Source organism: Mya arenaria, chromosome 3 (assembly GCF_026914265.1).
Source record: "Mya arenaria isolate MELC-2E11 chromosome 3, ASM2691426v1".
Classification (NCBI taxonomy): domain Eukaryota; kingdom Metazoa; phylum Mollusca; class Bivalvia; order Myida; family Myidae; genus Mya; species Mya arenaria.
In genome coordinates, this window is record NC_069124.1 from 34,404,013 (window position 1) to 34,424,261 (window position 20,249).

General features: G+C 34.3%; 1 protein-coding gene and 1 long non-coding RNA gene across 2 annotated transcripts; one reads left to right on the top strand and one right to left on the bottom strand.

The window, feature by feature from the left end:
• Window positions 1-1,325: 1,325 nt before the first annotated feature.
• On the bottom strand, window positions 1,326-5,473 carry LOC128228894 (uncharacterized). The gene is made up of 3 exons (XR_008259996.1): window positions 5,286-5,473; window positions 4,061-4,229; window positions 1,326-1,454 (listed from the first exon to the last, which is right to left on the bottom strand). It is a non-coding gene; the product is annotated as an uncharacterized LOC128228894 (long non-coding RNA).
• A 1,804-nt stretch (window positions 5,474-7,277) lies between these two features.
• On the top strand, window positions 7,278-20,249 carry LOC128229056 (glycosylated lysosomal membrane protein-like). The gene is made up of 7 exons (XM_052940703.1): window positions 7,278-7,372; window positions 10,736-10,853; window positions 14,123-14,277; window positions 14,549-14,755; window positions 15,115-15,333; window positions 16,274-16,557; window positions 17,191-20,249. The coding sequence occupies exons 1-7, from the start codon at window positions 7,295-7,297 to the stop codon at window positions 17,399-17,401; spliced, it is 1,272 nt and encodes a 423-aa protein (XP_052796663.1). The 5' UTR covers window positions 7,278-7,294; the 3' UTR covers window positions 17,402-20,249.

Here is a 20,249-nt window from a genome sequence, read left to right on the forward strand (position 1 = left end):
TCAAAGGCCCAAACTTGACTGAGATACTGGAGTTCTTCTTCCCTCATATTATTAGGATTGGTAGGTGCTAAAAGTAAAAATATAATCCAGGACAATATCTCTTGACCTTGACTTTTACCATAACTTGGCCAAGGTCTTGTAGTCATAAACATTTTGACCATGTTTGAATATGATTGGTTGAACCGTTCAAAAATGTGGATGCTAGAGTGATCCCCTATTTGTGGATGAAATCCCTGTCATTGAAATTAGACTTTTATGAACAAGCCCGAATCCTTATACTAGTGTTTGCCATCAGTTTTAGTCAACAAGCTTTGCTAAATAAAATTAAGAATTCAAGCAAGCCAGGAAAGCATGCTTGTGCTCATTTTGACCACTGATTTAAGGCATACTCATTAGCCCACCTTTGAGCACTTTGTGCATACATATATGCATCACGTTTTATTAAAAGTTTAAGTGCAGTTATACTTCAGATATAGACAAATTTGAACAAATTCTACAATAAACTGGCACACTCCAGTAATTGTACATTAAATTTTGTTCGCCATCTCTGACTGATCATTATACTGTCATTACTGCGATTAATCATGGGGACAATCTCTATTTGGTAGTATAAGTATCTATCATGTGTTTCCGGTACGGATAGAAAAATCCGACCCGAGGGCAAGCGCGAAATCCGGTAACGAGGCTTGGCGAGTTACCGCCCACGCAGCGTGCCCAAGGGTCGGATTTTTCGATCCGGACCGGAAAAACATGATTGATATTTTTTCTTGCATATCTAAAATTATCAATTTGTGGAAAAAATTATGTAGAAATCAAACTTTTGTACATTACACCAAAAAGCGTGTGCGACGTTGTTTAATGTCATAAAGCGTAGTAATTTTAAATAACTAAAACTCGCGTATTCTACGATTATTTATTTTCAATTTTGGTTTAAGTATTGCAAACACATATATTTGATTGCGCTTAATTCAAATGACATACTATACTTTTCATAGCCCATGCAATAAAAGAAATAAGAAGTGGCGCGTTGTTGCGCGTGACTCATCTTACATGGGGTATGTAAGATGGGTTTTTCCAGCACTGGTCACATGACCGGAAACACGCGTCCGGTACGCAAGAAAAGTACACTTTTTCATTAACTACCGGGTTGTCCTCAACACGTGTTGTACTAGTTATAAACAGCCAAGGATGAAAAATTAGGGGAAAATGCTATCAGTGCTACCTGAATTTGTGTCATGGTTCTTCTTATCGTTACCATTTATTCCTAGATAGACTTTACACCATACTCCATACAACAAACTTCTTTTTGAAGACTTGACACACTATGACATTTAGATATTTTATTTACAAAACATGAACTATCAGTAAACACATTTTTGAAGTCACAAATGTTCCAATATAATTTTAAAATTTAGGAGCTCATTTCAGCATTCAGGTCTTTGAGATGACTGAACCTGAAAAAGTAAATGTTACAACATATCAGTACAAGATACAACAACATTGCAGTAAACAATCTATCAACAACTTTTTACGCATATTTGGGAATGGGGCAGGAGCCATTCTGATTAGTAAAAGTGCATCACTTTGACCTAAACTTGGGAATTTCAATTTTTGACAAGAAATTAACAATGCTTTAAAAGATAAGATCAAATAATGTAATGAAATTTGTATCTTTATAAAAACACCAGCAATTCCATACAAAAACGGTTTGGGGTTCATTTTAAAAAATCATAACTTTAAATATTATCTATTGGCATGTTACAAGAATCTTTATCTTCTAGGACACTGACGAAAACTTATTTTTAGAATAACAATTGCATATCAAAACAAAAATCCTAGGATGGAATATGATTTGAGAACAATAATATTGCTAAGAATAAGTAGTAGTTACTGTTGTCAATGTCAAAATATAAAAATAATAGAAACATTTAAAATATTCAAAGAAATCTAGTGAATCTATTTACAAATAACAAATATCCCACATACATGTGAAATGTATGACCACAAGCTCTTTGTCGCCTTCAACTAAACAAGAAAGCCATATTGGCCCTAAATAGCTCACCTGAGTAAAAGAGTTTAACCCTTGTAATCAATATAGCTTGATATTTGTTCTAAAAGAATATTGAAATAGATACTGATCAAACATGTTGCCTGGATAATCAATGACAGGACTTGTCACAGTTGCCTGAACACTGACAGAACTTGTCACAGTTTCCTGCACACTGGCAGAACTTGGTGATTGATGCACACTGACAGGATTTTGTTCAGTTGCCTGCACACTGACAGGACGTGATGATTGGCTGCACCAGGGATGTGATTGACCTGGCAGCTGGAGGGCTGAAACCATTTCGGCCATGGGTTCTTGGGGCACTTTTGGGGTCAAAAGCACACTGCCGTAGAAGAAAAACTGGCTTTTTAGAAGCTCTTTTGAGGGTTCTTCAGACTTAAAATTTGAATCAAACTATGATATCAAACAACCAAAAGCACTCTTTTGGGGGGGGGGGGCGTGGTGGTCCCTGGGGCAATTAGATCTGCGGAATTCCGCGAATCCGCGGACAAATCACATCCCTGCTGCACACTGACAGAATTTGATTCTCATATTAAACTGCACACTGACAGGATTTTGTGCAGTTGCCTGCACGCTGTCAGGACTTGATAATTGACTGCACATTGACAGCACTTGGTACAGATACCAGCACACTGACAGGACTTTTTTCAATTGCCTGCACACTGACAGGACTTTGATCAAATGCCTGCACACACACAAAACTATGTTAAATTGCTTGCACACTGAAAGAACTTTTAGTATAGATACACAAACAACAAACAGTGACCAACCAATAAAATCAATAAACTGCCTGAAGCTCTAATAATCAAGTATCAGAACACATTCAGCTTCTTCCACTAATATCATTGCTTCTTCCATCATCACCTTTCTTCGCATGTTCAAAATCAAATTTTTCTTTAAATCCATAAAGGCTTATTCGCTATCCACACAGAAGATAAGATTGTAGATTAGAATAATCTACATGAAGTTCAATGGAAAAGTCTGATTATTAAATTTATTATTAAGTAAAAATGAAATTTCTTCTAAAGAATAAAGTGTATACTGTAATAATTATTTGATTCTATGAACCCAAAAAATGAACAATAATTACCTTTAAGTGACTATGTTGAAGACTTAATAAAATTTAAAATCTATTCCCTTGTTACTAAAATAGCAAGTAGTGGAATCTCCAACAAAAAGGGAGACCTTACAGCAAGACTTGCTGCCCTTGCTTCAAGAGTTAACTTTACATAACTATCAGATTTTAACATTTTGACCATTTTGTTGTTGTTGATGACCTTTGGTGTATTTTTGTAGAAGGTCACCCAAGTAAGCTTCCTGTAAAGTTTAATTAAATTTTGACTGGTAGTTTTAGAGGAGATGTTTTTTAAAGCAAAATAGGAAGTTGGCCATTTTGTTGTTGTTGCTGTTGTTGATCAATCTTCATCCAAGGAAGCTTCCTGTAAAGTTTTATCGAATTTGGAGCGGAAGTTTCAGAGGAGATGTGTTTTAAAGCAAAACAGGAGGACAGCCTTTTCGTTGTTGTTGCTGTTGTTGACGTTGTTGATCAATCATGAATCCTTGTTGTATTTTTGTAGATGATGACCCAAGGAAGCTTCCTGTAAAGTTTCATTGAATTTGGACTGGTAGTTTTAGAGATGTTTTTTAAAGCAAAACAGGAATTTGGCCATTTTGTTGTTGTTGTTGTTGATCAATCGTGACCCCTTGTTGTATTTTTGTAGATGGTCACCTAAGGAAGCTTCCTGTGAAGTTCCATTGAATTTGGCCTGGTAATTTCAGAGGAGAAGTTTTTTAAGCAATTGTTGACCGAAGGACTGACAGAAAGTCGCCGGACAAAGACCGATCACAATAGCTCACCGTGAGCACTTCGTGCTCTGGTGAGCTTAAAACAAATCAACCTCACATATGGTACTTATAAATAATGTACTTATGAGCTTTTTCCATGATGACTACTTTCAATAAATATTCATGCTTTCACAAACTGAACCATACCTGTCATTATAATAAAATAGAATTCCCTGCTCCAGGTTATTATTCAAGAGGCTCGTTGTCAGAGTATTTATTGCCATAGAAGGGGATATATTGGCAGACCTCATCCCACTCTGAGAGATATAAGATATATGTGCTTCCTGCCACTAAAAACGTTGCACCTGGTTTTGCCCTAAACAAAAATATTAACAATTATATAGTGTTGGGAATCAACACTAATTTGACTATCGATATTCGGTTTCATTAAAGTAACTGATTATCAATAGTACAATCAGTTTTAATTGAGAGCGGAAAGCGACTTTCTTCACAATAATTTGAATTTTAATCATGTTTGCCAATTTATTTATTTATAAATTATACTGGTTGACGGTACATTTCCGAACAGGGCACAAATCCCAAACACTAGCTAAAACACGTGTTTGTTTACCGAGATCAATTATTCGATGATCTAGATCAATACAAAGGCTTGCCTTGGAAACACTTGCGAAGTTTCATCTTGTTTTGTTGAGTATTATTAAAAAAAAATGCCATTCAATGTTTATACGCTTAAAGATCAAAATGTAGCACACGGGTTAATAACATCAGAGAGCGCACGTGCATCTTTATGTTATGTTGACCTACATTCAAGATATTTATAAATGGTAATCACGCTTTAAATTTGAATTGCATGTTTTGAAAAACATCGGAAACAATAAAACAACTTTGCAGCTAAGTGTTGTTATTAAAACTTTGCAGCTAAGTGTTTATTTAATATAGCATACTTATTAATTATATAATTGTATAACCATCTATTTGCGCTTTTCAAGTGTTCGGTATTTGTGCCCATTATAGCATAAATTTAAGGGTGATTTACTGTCTATAAAATGAATGATTTTCGACATAAAATTGATGAGATCGTGAATCTGTACTTGGACAGATGCTGTCACATTAACCAAAGATGTTTCATATGCAATTTTAACTTACTACAACAAAAACTCTCCAAGATAATTGTGAAAAACCTCAAAAAGTGTTCGGATTTGTGACCTTAACCAGTACAATACATTAATAAAACTCTTCCTAACTAAATAACATAAATTTGCAGTGACTTTTTTTACCATAATTTAAAAATGTTTGGCAATTCAATAATGCAAATATGCAAAATTAAATGTTCTGTCAGCGTTTGCTGAAATATTGAATAACCTGTATTATTAATTAAAACACTGTCTACTGTTTCATTAAACACACTTACATCTTTGTTGCCAGATGCTTGGTAGCGTATATATGACTTCTCGCTTCTGGACCAATGATTTTACTAGCTAATTTCACGAAACGCCCACCGGGTCCTGGTAGGTATCTTAGGACTTTTGACATATTGAAAATGTTTGAAACGTTTGACCTTCCAAGTGAACAATCTACTGTTACACCGGGTACAGCGGTAAGCAACGAATAAATTCACCTTTGTTCTAAGTAATTGTATACTCCGGGTTCCGGTATCAAATTATATGCTCGACAATAGGCTATTTTCGCTTTCTAGCTATACCGCTCAACAACCCTTGTTACAGCGTCTGTTACTCCCGGTACGCTTTTACACCCCGCTTTACTGAATATACCCAAAAATAAACGTAATAAAGTTTCAAGGTTGCCACCGATGGCCATTTTATTGAGCCAAGTATGCCCTATTAAGAGCCCAGTTCAGTATATGGAAAATGAAGAAGACAGTATAATAATAGAATGAAAGTGTTTACAACAATATAATTTTAATTACTTTCTTTTAATAAAATACCAACAAAATATAGCACGACTGTAATTATGATTATTTTGGGTCTTTAAAGCATTTATATCAAAGTAAAAAGATATATAACTCTTTCCGTAAATACTCACTTAAAATTCACCCTTGTGAAGAAGATTTAAAATTGCTCTTTTTTAAGCAAATAATCATATTGCTCCCTTTTATGGAAATAATCATATTTTTCCCATCTAAACAAATAATCATATTGCTCCCTTCTAAGCAAATAATTATATTTATCCCTTCTCAGCAAATGTATGTATTTCTTTAGACCTTGCGGTCAAGGATAAACCGTGAAAGTGCAAGCACTTAATTCCGGGGTCCTTTGTTTTTTGCTGAAGGGACAGCACGCTGAAGAGACAGTGGATACAAGGAAGTACTGAGTACACCACTTTTCCAAGCACTACCCTTTAAATGCCGAGCGCCAGGCAGGGGAGCTACTTGTACCAACTTTTAACGTCTTTTGGTAAGATGCGGCCAGGGATGCAAAAAATGATTGCGAAGAGTTATACCTATATACGTGTTCTTCGTCGGTTTTAATGGATTTTTAAAGATAATTTTAGGTGACATTGCATTTTAGTTGCTGTCCAACTGTTTACAGGGACGTTTAGGGTTTCACAAATTATACTGAGTATGTTGTTAATGTTTAAACAGTCACACGCACACACACACGCACACACATCCTACTCCCAGGTTTCAAAAATATGGTATTTTAGTTTTAATATATTAATTGTTTTGACCGCGTAAAATTGGAACATCGATATTTGAAAGCAAAAATAACAAGTTCTAGAAATACTCATGACCTTTTCTTTATGAATAATTATTTTAATCTTTTCTGAACATTATGCAAAAAATCAGAATGTTTTACCGTCACATTTAAAAAAATGTTAATAATTCCCAACCACCTATTTCAGCCATGCTTGCAAGTTATAAAATCTTCACAGAAGCCAATATTTATTGTAAAAATATATTTAATTACATTTTAATGAAAATAAAATATTAACTTTTGTAAATAGAATGTTAGCTAATGGAAACAAAGAAGAAGAAAATATGAATAATATTTGTGCTTCTGGCTGGATTCGACCCACTACCTAGAAACCCTCAAAATATTTATAGTCCTTGGCTTAACAACATGGAAAGCATTAAAATTGATGAGTTTCAAGTGAAGGGTTTCATTAGGGGTGTGCTCCCTTGAGTATCATTTTTATTGTAAATAATTGTCAGTTCAATTCGGCCTAGTGAGCTTTTCGGCATGGTCCTTTTTGCCCCACTCTTGTGGATATGCCGACCGATGAAAGGCCCCGGTCTGAATTGTAATGTCAATTCACTGAGAAGTTCATAATAACTGTTTTGGATACTGGAGGACCATAGTGTAGTTGCCGGAAAGTACAATGCAGTAAGCATTCTTACCAAGTTATTCGTTACTTATCAAATAGTCACATGACATGACAGAACATCACGTGAACAACAAAATGTCTGCGGCCGTTCACATTTTGTGTAAAATTCTTTGTTTAATTTTAGTTACTTTACAAGTCTCAGCAGATCGAAAAGTAAGTGATTTTATATTTGAATCACTGGTAGTATTCTATTTGTATATGATTTAACTGTTCAAAAAGATCGAAAGTGATTTTTATTATACAGCGTAGGATCTAGTTAGTCCAAATAATTGTACGTTGACGGATATTTTTTAGATTTTTGATATGGCAAATCCTTCACGTACAAATTGTTTAGTATCAAAAGTGGGTAGAGGTTCCGATCAGGATTCCGGTTTAAAGCATATAGCGTCTATAAAATACTATAAAAACAAGAAATATTACCAGATAATGTTATTTTATATTAGTTCCGTACACAAAAAATAAATATCCAACTTATAATTATGAGTTTGACGGCTTTTCTTCATTTCATTCTGTCAAAACATAACGATATATACATGAAGGGCACCTGCAAGGCTTTCAGGGCAGTTTTAAATCGCTCCGAACATTTCGGCCATGGCCGAGTTGTTACGATTGTATAACGAGGTCTATCTCGAAGCTTTGTCGGAGGAGGCCGAGTCATTACGATTGTATCGAGTTGTTCCCCTTCGCATAATTGTTGTCTGTGTCAGTCAACTTTCGTTTTATTGGAAAGGTAAACAACTTGTTTTAATGCATTAAATGCTTGTTTAGTGCAAAGTAACATTTCACGTACATGGTAAAATATGAATATAACTCTTTATGATCAATTTCAACCATAAAATACTTCACTTTAAACAATTTCAATATTTTTAAAACACCCCCGTTTTTTGCACATTCCCGTTTAGACGTTAGGGATTAGAAGAATCTCGTATAACACGTCTATTAATTTAGACTAAGGATCTAGTTAGTCATTCTAAAATGCCGTCAAGGTTTTTTTGTTTATTGATGTTCAGGCTAAACATCATTTAAAAAAGAAACCTGGATGGCATTTAAGAATGACTAGTGTATGATCATACTTTTCCATCTAAAAAACTACATGTACCACTGTATTTGCCGTTAAAACAGCGTTTTTAAAAATAAAGTATACACTCCTCAGGGAGCTACCACTTTCCTTGGTTGCTTTGAGGTTTTTTAAATTTATAGCAGACATCTGCCATGTACGTTACCTGCTTTCCTAGTCATTCTAAAATCCCGTCCAGGCTTCTTTTTTTTTAATGATGGTTAGCCTGGACCAAAGGCCAGAAGAGCTTATGCGATGGTTATGTGAACGTAGTATGACCATCCGTGCAATCGTGTGTCCGTGCATCTGTAAACAATTGCTTGTGAACACGATTCAGTCTTCAGTTTTGAAATAAAAAAGTGAACTATATATTTGTTGCCTATTACTCAAACGTACATGCTCTGGATTGAAAATGACCACAAGAGCAATGCCAGTAGATCATAGGCCCTTTTGGGCCTCTTGTTATATATGTGGACTTTTCTTTGTTAACACTAAATCATATCATGATAGTAATATACGGGCTTGGTTCTGTCAGTGTCAATGGATATGTGTGTTTTAAAAAAAAACATATATTTTTATCATTCCAAGTTATGAGCTGCATATGTTTTCTGACTAATCCAGTCCAAAATCTGGATAATCCTTTAATTATCAGTAGAAGAGTGATTAAATGTTTTATAAATATGTTTTCTCATAATTTCCATTAATTTTAAAATATATTCAGATGTTTTATTATATTTCTATTTTGATAATCTTTAACTTAAAATTCCATAGTCCGGTTATTTTGGTTCATTGTTTCCTACTCCTAAAACATTGATAATTCATTGCAATAGTATTTTGGAGCTAAAATTGATTTTTAGCTTGACTATTCAAAAAATAAGGTGTGCTATCCTAGTCACTCGAGCGTCGGCGTCGGCGTCAGCGTCGGCGTAACCACTTATGTTAAAGTTTTTGTAAGAGTTTTTGTACCACCTCAAATATTTTCATAGTCCATTGACATAAATTATGGCTGTACACAGGAGGAGTTAACTCTATCAAGCATTTTGACAAAATTATGCCCCTTTTTCTACTTAGAATTTACGTTAAAGTTTGCGTACCGCCTCAAAAATGTCAAAGTCCATTGACATCTGGCTTTTAAACTTTGCACGCTTGTTCACCATCAGCACTCAACCTGTACATTGGAGGAGGTCACTGTATCAAGCATTTTGACAGAATTATGCCCCTTTTTCTAATTAGAATTTACGTTAAAGTTTGCGTACCACCTCAAATATTTTCCAATTCAATTTTCATCTGGCTTTCAAACTTTGCACACTTGTTCACCATCATGATCCGAACCTGTGAGACTTTATACAATGGTATTCAACCACCCAGCCTAATTGAATAACCAACTTAGATAACTGTATTTTGCAAATAATGGCCCTTTATTATTAGACTTAAAAATTCTGGTTTAAATTTTGCATGTTACCAAATTTATGTTAATATCTCAGCACATCATGTATTTCATTGAAATCTAATTTAACAGTGATCCATGCATGTTTCGCCAAAACTTTTCAATCCTTACACTGAAAAGCGGCGGAATAATCGAGCGCGCTGTCTCTGTGACAGCTCTTGTTATATATACTGCAAACCACAGGAGTTAAAATCTTGCTTTGAGTCGGGGTTACTGAGGCATAAATGATATAACCTTTCCACAATTGCCTGTCTGTCTGTTCAGTCTCAATCCAATCCATCATTGTTCAGTCTTTGCCTTGAATAGCATGGTCAGGTTTAAGACCAAATTTGTCTTTAAACCTGCACTCTCACAGATTGAATGTTTTGACAACTTTTATTTTTTTGCCGTGGAAAGAGCTAATTTTGGCTATAATCCATGGAAGCAAGTTATATAAGACTGCTGACAAAAAATTAGATCGCAGATTTTTTTCGAAGTTCAAAAATTGATGTTTTATGCATTTTTCTTAAACCATTAGTATCGGTTTAAGCCATAAAACATTAATTTTTTAATGGAAATATGAAAATCCGCGATCGGATCTTTTGTCAGCAATCTTATATCATTGGTTTGCAGATATTTATGCAAATATTTGCTCTTTCCAAGACAAAAAAATAAAAAAAAGTTGTAAAAATGGTAAATCTGAGTGCAGTTTTAATACTGTTCATTTTTTGTAAATGTCAGAATCAAATCTGATATACATATATCAGCACTACATCTACATTGTAGGCCTTACATAACAAAATATTAGTTTTGAAAGTAGTTACAACAAATAGACAATATGAATTGAACATTGACCCTTGTATACCAACAAATACACAATATGAATTGAACATTGACTCTTGCATTATAAGTGCTCTATTAAGTCTCATTCAATGTGCATCTTAAGTGCCCTTTCCTACCCAGCACCCTGCCTTTCAAATTTATCCTGGTTGGAGCACTGAATTATATATATAAATATGTTCCTTATTTGCAGGTATCAACTAAAATATTTGAGTGTACTTTCAACTCGACTATTTGTGATGGCGTAAGCATTGCTCACATCAAATCAGAAGGAAAAAATGATGCCCGCCACTATGTTCTATCACCTATAGGTAAATATTAATGCTTAACCATTAGTATAAGGTCATATAAAATAACATGCTGACAGTAAAAAACAAGAGGGCCATGATGGCCCTGTATCGCTCACCTGTAGCTTTGCTAAATAAAGTGAACATTCTGACCTATTATCATAAAGATCCAATGAAAAGTATGGCCCCTAGAGGCCACTCTTTTATTTGTCCCACTGACCTAGTTTTTTACCCCACATGACCCTATCAGTAGGCAATGCTTCAAACCAAATATTTAAGACCTAGTCCTTGTGGCTTCAGACAAGAAAATTTTAAAGTTTTTTCCTATATAAGCCTATGTAAAACTTGTGACACCCAGGATGAGGCCTCTTTTCACCACAGGTGCACAAATTGAACAATCTTGGTAGCGGGCCACTAGGTTATGCCACATATAAAATGCCAATGTCTTGTTGGTTTAGACAAGAAGTTTTTTGTTCTATATAAGCCTATGCAAAACTTGTGACTCCCCCAGGATAGGGCCTCTTCTCCCCAGGGGCATAAATTGAACAATCTTGGTAGAGGACCACTTGGTTATGATACATACCAAATATTGAATGCGTAGGCCTTGCATTTTCAGACAAGAAGATTTTTAAACACTTTCCTTATATAAGCCTATGTAAAACTTGTGACCCCCTAGGTGGGGCCTCTTATCACTTCAGGGGCATTGACCTAGTGACCTAGTTATTGACCGCGGATGACCCAATATCGAACTTGACCTAAATTTTATAGAGATGATCATTCTGACCAAGTTGCATTGAGATTAGGCTAAAATTGTGACCTCTAATGTGTTCACAAGGTATTTCTACTAATTGACCTACTGACCTAGTTTTTGACCCCAGATGACCCAATATCGAACTTGACCTAGATTTCATAGAGATGATCAGTCTGACCAAGTTTCATAAAGATTAGGTCAAAATTGTGACCTCTGTTGTGTTCACAAGGTTTTTCTAATAATTGACCTAGTGACCTAGTTATTGACTGCGGATGACCCAATATCGAACTTGACCTAGATTTTATAGAGATGATTATTCTGACCAACTTGCATTGAGATTAGGCTAAAATTGTGACCTCTATTGTGTTCACAAGGTTTTTGTACTAATTGACCTAGTGACCTAGTTGTTGACCGCGGATGCCAATATCGAACTTGACCTACATTTTATAGAGATGATCATTCTGACCAAGTTGCATTGAGATTAGGCTAAAATTGTGACCTCTATTGTGTTCACAAGGTTTTTCTACTAATTGAGCTAGTGACCTAGTTTTTGACCTGGGTTGACCCAATATGGAACTTGACCTAGCTTATGTTAAGATGATCATTCTGACCAAGTTTCATTAAGATAAGGCTAAAATTGTGACCTCTATTTTGTTCACAAGGTTTTTCTAATAATTGACCTAGTGACCTAGTTATTGACTGCGTATGACCCAATATCGAACTTGACCCAGATTTTATAGAGATGATCATTCTGACCAAGTTGCATTAAGATTAGCCTAAAATTGTGACCTCTATTGTGTTCACAAGGTTTTTCTACTAATTGACCTAGTGACCTAGTTATTGACCGCGGATGACCCAATATCGAACTTGACCTAGATTTTATAGAGATGATCATTCTGACCAAGTTGCATTGAGATTAGGCTAAAATTGTGACCTCTATTGTGTTCACAAGGTTTTTCTACTAATTGACCTAGTGACCTAGTTATTGACCGTGAATGACCCAATATCAAACTTGACCTACATTTTACAGCGATGATCATTCTGACCAATTTGCATTGAGATTAGGCTAAAATTGTGACCTCTATTGTGTTCACAAGGTTTTTCTACTAATTGACCTAGTGACCTAGTTATTGACCGCGGATGACCCAATATCGAACTTGACCTAGATTTTATAGAGATGATCATTCTGACCAAGTTGCATTGAGATTAGGCTAAAATTGTGACCTCTTATGTGTTCACAAGGTATTTCTACTAATTGACCTACTGACCTAGTTTTTGACCCCAGATGACCCAATATCGAACTTGACCTAGATTTCATAGAGATGATCAGTCTGACCAAGTTTCATAAAGATTAGGTCAAAATTGTGACCTCTGTTGTGTTCACAAGGTTTTTCTAATAATTGACCTAGTGACCTAGTTATTGACTGCGGATGACCCAATATCGAACTTGACCTAGATTTTATAGAGATGATTATTCTGACCAACTTGCATTGAGATTAGGCTAAAATTGTGACCTCTATTGTGTTCACAAGGTTTTTGTACTAATTGACCTAGTGACCTAGTTGTTGACCGCGGATGACCCAATATCGAACTTGACCTACATCTTATAGAGATGATCATTCTGACCAAGTTGCATTGAGATTAGGCTAAAATTGTGACCTCTATTGTGTTCACAAGGTTTTTCTACTAATTGACCTAGTGACCTAATTATTGACCGCGGATGACCCAATATCGAACTTGACCTAGATTTTATAGAGATGACCATTCTGACCAAGTTGCATTGAGATTAGGCTAAAATTGTGACCTCTATTGTGTTCACAAGGTTTTTCTACTAATTGACCTAGTGACCTAGTTTTTGACCCCAGATGACCCAATATCGAACTTGACCTAGATTTTATAGAGATGATCAGTCTGACCAAGTTTCATAAAGATTAGGTCAAAATTGTGACCTCTATTGTGTTCACAAGCAATTGTGAACGGACGGACGGACGGACGACGGACGAAGAGTGATCACAAAAGCTCACCTTGTCACTACGTGACAGGTGAGCTAAAAACAAACAGGCTAGGAAGATAGAGACATATTTTTTTACATAAAATTAGGTTGTCTGAAAACCTTAACCACAGCAATGTTATTATTTGGCTTTATAAATAAGTGCCATTCTTTACATTTCAAATTGAATTCATAATTAATCACACAGGTCCCACAAAAAACATTCATTTAAAAAACAGTTGTAAACATTATACAAAAAATAATACCATTCTTGTTAAGAGAGGGTTGAATTAAAATAAAAACGAGAGCTGTAGCATAGGAATTGCTGAAATGTTAACTTATTGTTTTCATAATTTTAATTAGATCAGAAATAGAAGGCGAGCATATTTATATAGGATATGGTTAATATATGAATAAAACAATTGTTGATTTGCATTAAACTGTAAATAATTGGAACCATATGATAAAATAAAGGTACATTGTGTATTTGAAAAGATGTACACCCCTATGAGTATGATGCAGCCTATTTCATGTAACTGTTTGTATTTACAGGGCTACCGACTGTGTTTGTGGCTTACACTGGCCCTGGAGCAGCACTGATTATAAACTGGACAAATCTTGTGTCACCAGACCCAGCAAAAAGACAAAATTCAATCAAGATTGTAAACACAACTGTAAATTACTCATTCTCCATTTTGTTCTCAAAGGTAAATAATCTGTTGTGTGTTTTGATAAAATATCAACAAATACTTTTGTTTAAATTTAATAGAAATCACATGTTCAGGACTTTTTGATTACGGTTTTTAGAAAATGGCATAAAGTTCCAAGACAAAGACAAATATATTACAAATGCATGTATATTCTAAACTTACTGACTAAATTCTTTCAGCTGGCATTTTTTTCAATCTGAAATTTTAGTCTACACTTGCAAAATCTCTGGGGGGTTTTCAATCAGAAAAATATTGTTGTTTTTTTCAGTTGATTGAATACAATGATACGCAAGACTACGCCGATATGAGCAAGTATAATGCCGGGTCCACTCATTGGAACATGTATGATCTTCAGGACTTCAGCTGGGAGAAGCTGAGCACCGTCTCAGACATTAAATCTAACTCCATCACCTTTAAAGCCTCAGATAAGACACAACAAGAACTCTGGAAAAACAATGGCACATTCTCCATCAAGGTAAAATATGCACGAAAAAATACTTTATAAATTGTGGATACCACAAAATTATTTGTTCTTATCATTTTTTCACATACAGTCGAATCCCGTTGGCTCGATTTTCTTGTTGGCTCGAACTTGATATAAAAAACCCATTAGTTTTATACTAAAGGTAAGCATTCCCGCTTGGCTCGATATTTCCGAGACTCAAGGTAATTTTGCCGGTCCCTGGGATTTCGAGCCAATGAGGTTCGACTGTATTCTCCTGTTTTTGCATGAGCATTGGGTGACAGATTGTTGTTGATGGACAGAAACTTGAAAATTTAGACCAGGAAGAATATTTATTATTGTAAATAATGTTTTTTTTCACCCTTTTTCAGTTCAACGCATTTGGAAGTGAGGGAAGAGAGGACCAATTGCCCCACCTTCAGTACAACGAGAACCTGACACAGTTTGACATGAACATTGACCATATTATGACCAACTTCACTGACTCCCGCTTTGCTGTAGAAATTCTTACAGTGGGCGGGGACTCGGAACCCATGTATGTCGATAAGACACGCTCAATTGACGATGAGTATGCTCCTGGTGTCTTCCAGGTATGTTGATTTATAGTTCTTTATAGCCAACGATTATTGTTAAAAATTCTTTCAACAATAAAGAAAGTTTAAAATTACACCAAGGAGCAGAGAAATAGATTCAAAACTTGCTATGTCAAAGTCATTTGGACTTCCTGAAATACATTAAGATAACAAACTATAGATATAACGAAAAACGAAACATGTCTATCTGAACCCAAAATATTCGAAAAAGTTCAACACAGCTGGAACATTAAGAAAACATAGCTCCTCATAGTGAGTTTCGACTGGATGTCAAATTCCTAGGGCCGTAGGTGATCCAGGCATCTACAAAAATATGAGCCAAATATTTCCTGAGTTCTGGCTTCAACAAGCCTGTCAAAATCCTGCCTTTTAGGAAACACCAGCACACAATTGTATAAAAGTGGTTAATTCTTTGGTTTGGTCGATATTTAGCGAATACTAACAGTTAAGCTATCAAATTGCTTTGATGTACAAACTATCCATAAAATAATGGATAACTTATATCCAGTTTCATAATATAATTGGCTACATTCCCATATATATCCCTGCAGCCTCAACCTGATGGTACAAAACATAGTTGCAATGCCTAGTCTGAACACTAAAGATTTCAAATAAGGCCCCAATTTCTGGAAACTTCTTAAGCTTAATTAGCTTCAGTAGCTTATTTAAATTAGCCAAACTACATACTAAAAATCAATTTTGATGAAGGAAAAATGTTTTATTGTGATTATCATACAGATAATTCCCATTTAACGTCTTAAAGTTATTAAAGAAGTAAATATTACGCATATAATAGAAAAACAAAATAGTTAGCTCAGCTTAGTCCTGTTTTAAGGGATTTAAGAAGTTTTAAGAAATTGGGGCAAGCAAGGATATAAAAAGTAAAAAAAATTAAATGATTAAACTGTAACAAATCCAAACATTGGTAATATTTAAGATTTACAACTGGATGACAAGATCAAATCACAGGGATCAGACCGGTTTCCTGCAGTGGAAACCAGTTGCCTACAATGCTTTGAAGCGGGCCAGAAATAAGGCAACAAGCATGAAGCATTACGCACTGCAAGACCTCACAATGGACCAGAAAAACCAAGTTGATGACACGATCGTTTATGCATTTTACGGGGAGACAGTTTTGGATAAGTCTATGAAAAAAGCCCAAAATTTCTCGTTCGGAATCGCAAAAGATGGAGGTTATAACAAGACCAGGGTTTTGACATGGTAAATTTAAATTTTCTTCAAGCTTTGTAGTGCATAAATATTCATTAAACAATTATTTTTTATTTTAACCATACCATGTTGTTGTTGTTTTGTACCTGGCTTAAACATTTGTTTTAGCCAGGTTTTAAATACACAAAGTACTACAGAAAAGGGACAAGGTGCTGGGGGAGAAAGGGGCACTTTGAAGCATCTGTGAAGGGTTTGAACATTATAAATTTCACAGAAGATGTTTGAAATTGTGCTTAATTGAAGTTATATTGAGTTTCATCTGCCAAATATTTCAAGTTTGTATGAATTTATAATCATCTTTTAAGTTTTATCAAAACAAAAGAGCATTTAATTCATTCTATGAAAGCAGGAGGGTGCATAAAAAATGTTTATGTTGGTGTTAATGACTATAGCTACCAAAATGGACAGGGTACAGCACCCTAATGATATTGGTTTCACTTTGAAACCTTCTCGTTCACCAGAGTGATGATGCTATGCGTACCACATTAGATTTACCTAAATCGAACATCTGATGAATGCTTTGAAATAAATGGCAAGTAAAATGAAACCTGGCCAGTATGATGATTTTGCTAAGGTTACCTTTAGTTTAAATGTATTGACTCAAATGCCTGTATTTCTTCACAGGTCTGGTTCTATTGGCTACGGCAGTCCGCCAGCAGACGCGATCTCCACAGTGGTGATTATCATCATCTTGGCGGGTCTTGGACTTCCGATCGTCATCATCATCTTTGGAGGAATATTTGTCTGCATGAAAAAGCGCTCCAACAGACCGGACAAGCAGTTGAAGGCTGTCAACAGCACTGGGTATCAGCCCATATTGGACTCTGACAGATAGATATGTGATGTGTTTACCTTTGAATGGGTGTTCATGGTCCAACAGTTATGAACATTTTTTTTTGCTGTGATACATATTTGACTTTGTCCAACTGCCTGGAATTTAGTGTGTGTGGGCTTTTTTACCAATTTGGGAAAAAACTTTAGCTCCATTCCTAGTGCTCTTCCTGAATATGAAAATAAAGTTCCCAATTTTATGTTTTAAAAAACAAAATGGACCTTTAAACTATTTTTTGGTACAGGAAAGTAGATTTATTTTTATGACATTCTTTTATCTTTTCTGTCTATTTTTTTTAAAGCATTCTTGTTTATTTTTAGGCATAATTGGTATTCCCAATTTCACTGAAAATGACACATTTTCCAAATCCCTTGGCCCCTTTCCTGAAGTGGTTAAAAAAGCACAGCAGATTCCAATGTAATAAGATCAGGGTTTTATTCACCATTGTTTATTATGGCGTTAAAAGCGGTTATCGCCATCTCAATAAATATAACATCATAAATGTTCATGTCTGTACATATCAAGCTAGATTGATTGGTGCAAGGAGTATACTTTTTGAAACTGTTTATTCATGAGAGATTATCCTAAAGTTATATTGATCTCTTTCATTGAAACTATCTGGTTATTGTTGTTTTTAAGGAAATACAAAAACGTACATTAAAGACAATGTACACAACATTTATCCCATTTTAGACAGATTTCTGAAGAACAGAAACATGTTAAACGCTGATATTGCACACATGTGGATGTAAATGTGAAGAGCTGCCTTCAACATAACTGATTTAAAAAATGTTTTAATTATTCAAGAATATACATTTTCTTCCATAGTGCCAAAGTAAGCTTGTATAAATTTTGATGTTACATGTCAACATTAAATGCTGACACAATATTAACTTTGTATTAATGCTGACATAACTTGTATAAAACAATGTATAAATGTTGTAATATGTTAACATTGAATATATTCTTATGTAAACTGTAAACAATTCATAGTTTCTCATATATTAACATTGTATGAATTTTGATGTGAAGTGTTAAAATTGTACAAATGATGACGTAAAATGTTTACATTTTTTAAATGATGTTGTACAATGTTAACATTGTATATCTGCTGATGTAGAATGTTAACATGGTATGATTTCAGGTGTAAAACATTGACATTGACTTGTATAAAATGTTGATGATAAATGTGATCATTGTATATCTGCTGTTGTAAAATGTTAACATTGTGTAACTGCTGTTGTAAAATGTTAATATTGTGTAACTGCTGTTGTAAAATGTTAACATTGTGTAACTGCTGTTGTAAAATGTTAACATTGTGTAACTGCTGTTGTAAACTGTCATTGTATAACTGTCCATGTAGAAAGTTTACTTAGTATATTTGCAGATGTAATAAATTAACATTGTATATCTACTGATGTAAAATGTTAACAATGTATAACTGCAGATGTAAAATGTTCACATTATATAACTGCAGATGTTAACATTGTATAACTTCAGATGTAAAATGTTAACATTGTTTAATTGCAGATGTAAAATGTTAGCATTGTATAATTGCAGATGTAAAATGTTAACATTGTATAACTGAATATGTAAAATGTTAACATTGTATAATTGCATATGTAAAATGTTAACATTGTACAACTGAATATGTAAAATGTTAACATTGTATAATTGCATATGTAAAATGTTAACATTGTATAACTGCATATGTAAAATGTTAACATTGTATAACTGCATATGTAAAATGTTAACATTGAATAACTGAAGATGTAAAATGTTAACATTGTATAACTGAGGATGTTAAATGTTAACATTATATAATTGCAGATGTTAAATGCTAACATTGTATAACTGCTGAAGTAAATTGTATACATGCTTACACAACATGTTTGATTTTGTACCTGTGTAAATTTACTTTGCAAAGTGACTGTGATTTTATATTTTGTTTATTCAATAACACATTCCTTTTCATCAAAGGTGTCCTAGTATATAATTATTGTCTTTAAATATTTTGTAAAATTGGATCATTATAAGCAAGTTTGTATCTGAGCGGGAATTAATGATTCCTTTATCATCGGGGCACGTGCAAGTTTCTGAAAGTGTACACACTCATATTTTTTCATGCATTATCAGTCATTGAAGTCAAGAATATTGGATGAACAAGCCCAAATTCATATACTTTTGCTTGGCATCAAATTTTTGAACAAGCCTCGCTTTTTAAATTTCAGAATTTTAGCCAGCCTGGAAGACATTTTACCAGTGCTGGGCTTGTGAGCTTGTGTTAATTTCAACCTCTGCATTATTTCAATGATAGTTTGTATTCGTACTTTGACTACTAGTATCAAACTTTGTTGTTTAAAAATTCTGACCACAGGTTTGAGAACAAATTTCGAAAGTAAGCATAAGTGTTGCATTTTAATCAGTCTCATACCCTCTTTCTCTTTGTCTCATCTTTCCTGTGAACAAAATTAACATGGGATAATTTTATGAAAATGAGTCCTTTGAATTACACATGCTTGGAATTGAACAAAAATGTTGAGCTTGCTCAGAACTTTGATGTACATGTTTTGATATTTATGCATACTGTTCTAGGAACCCATCCTCTTATTATTATCAAAAAAATAAAATTGCGTAATTTCATAATTATGTCTGATTCACTACTATATATTTGTCTTAATTTTTTACAAATATGGTTGTACTGACATCACTCTGTGCCTTTTTCTTTGATTGGATAATTTTCTTTAACAAATGTATATTGTTTCTTTCGTACAGTGAATGTTGTTTTAAATTTTCTTTAAATTTCAATGAAGATAATTTTGCAATAAAATGATGGGACTGAAATTGTGTA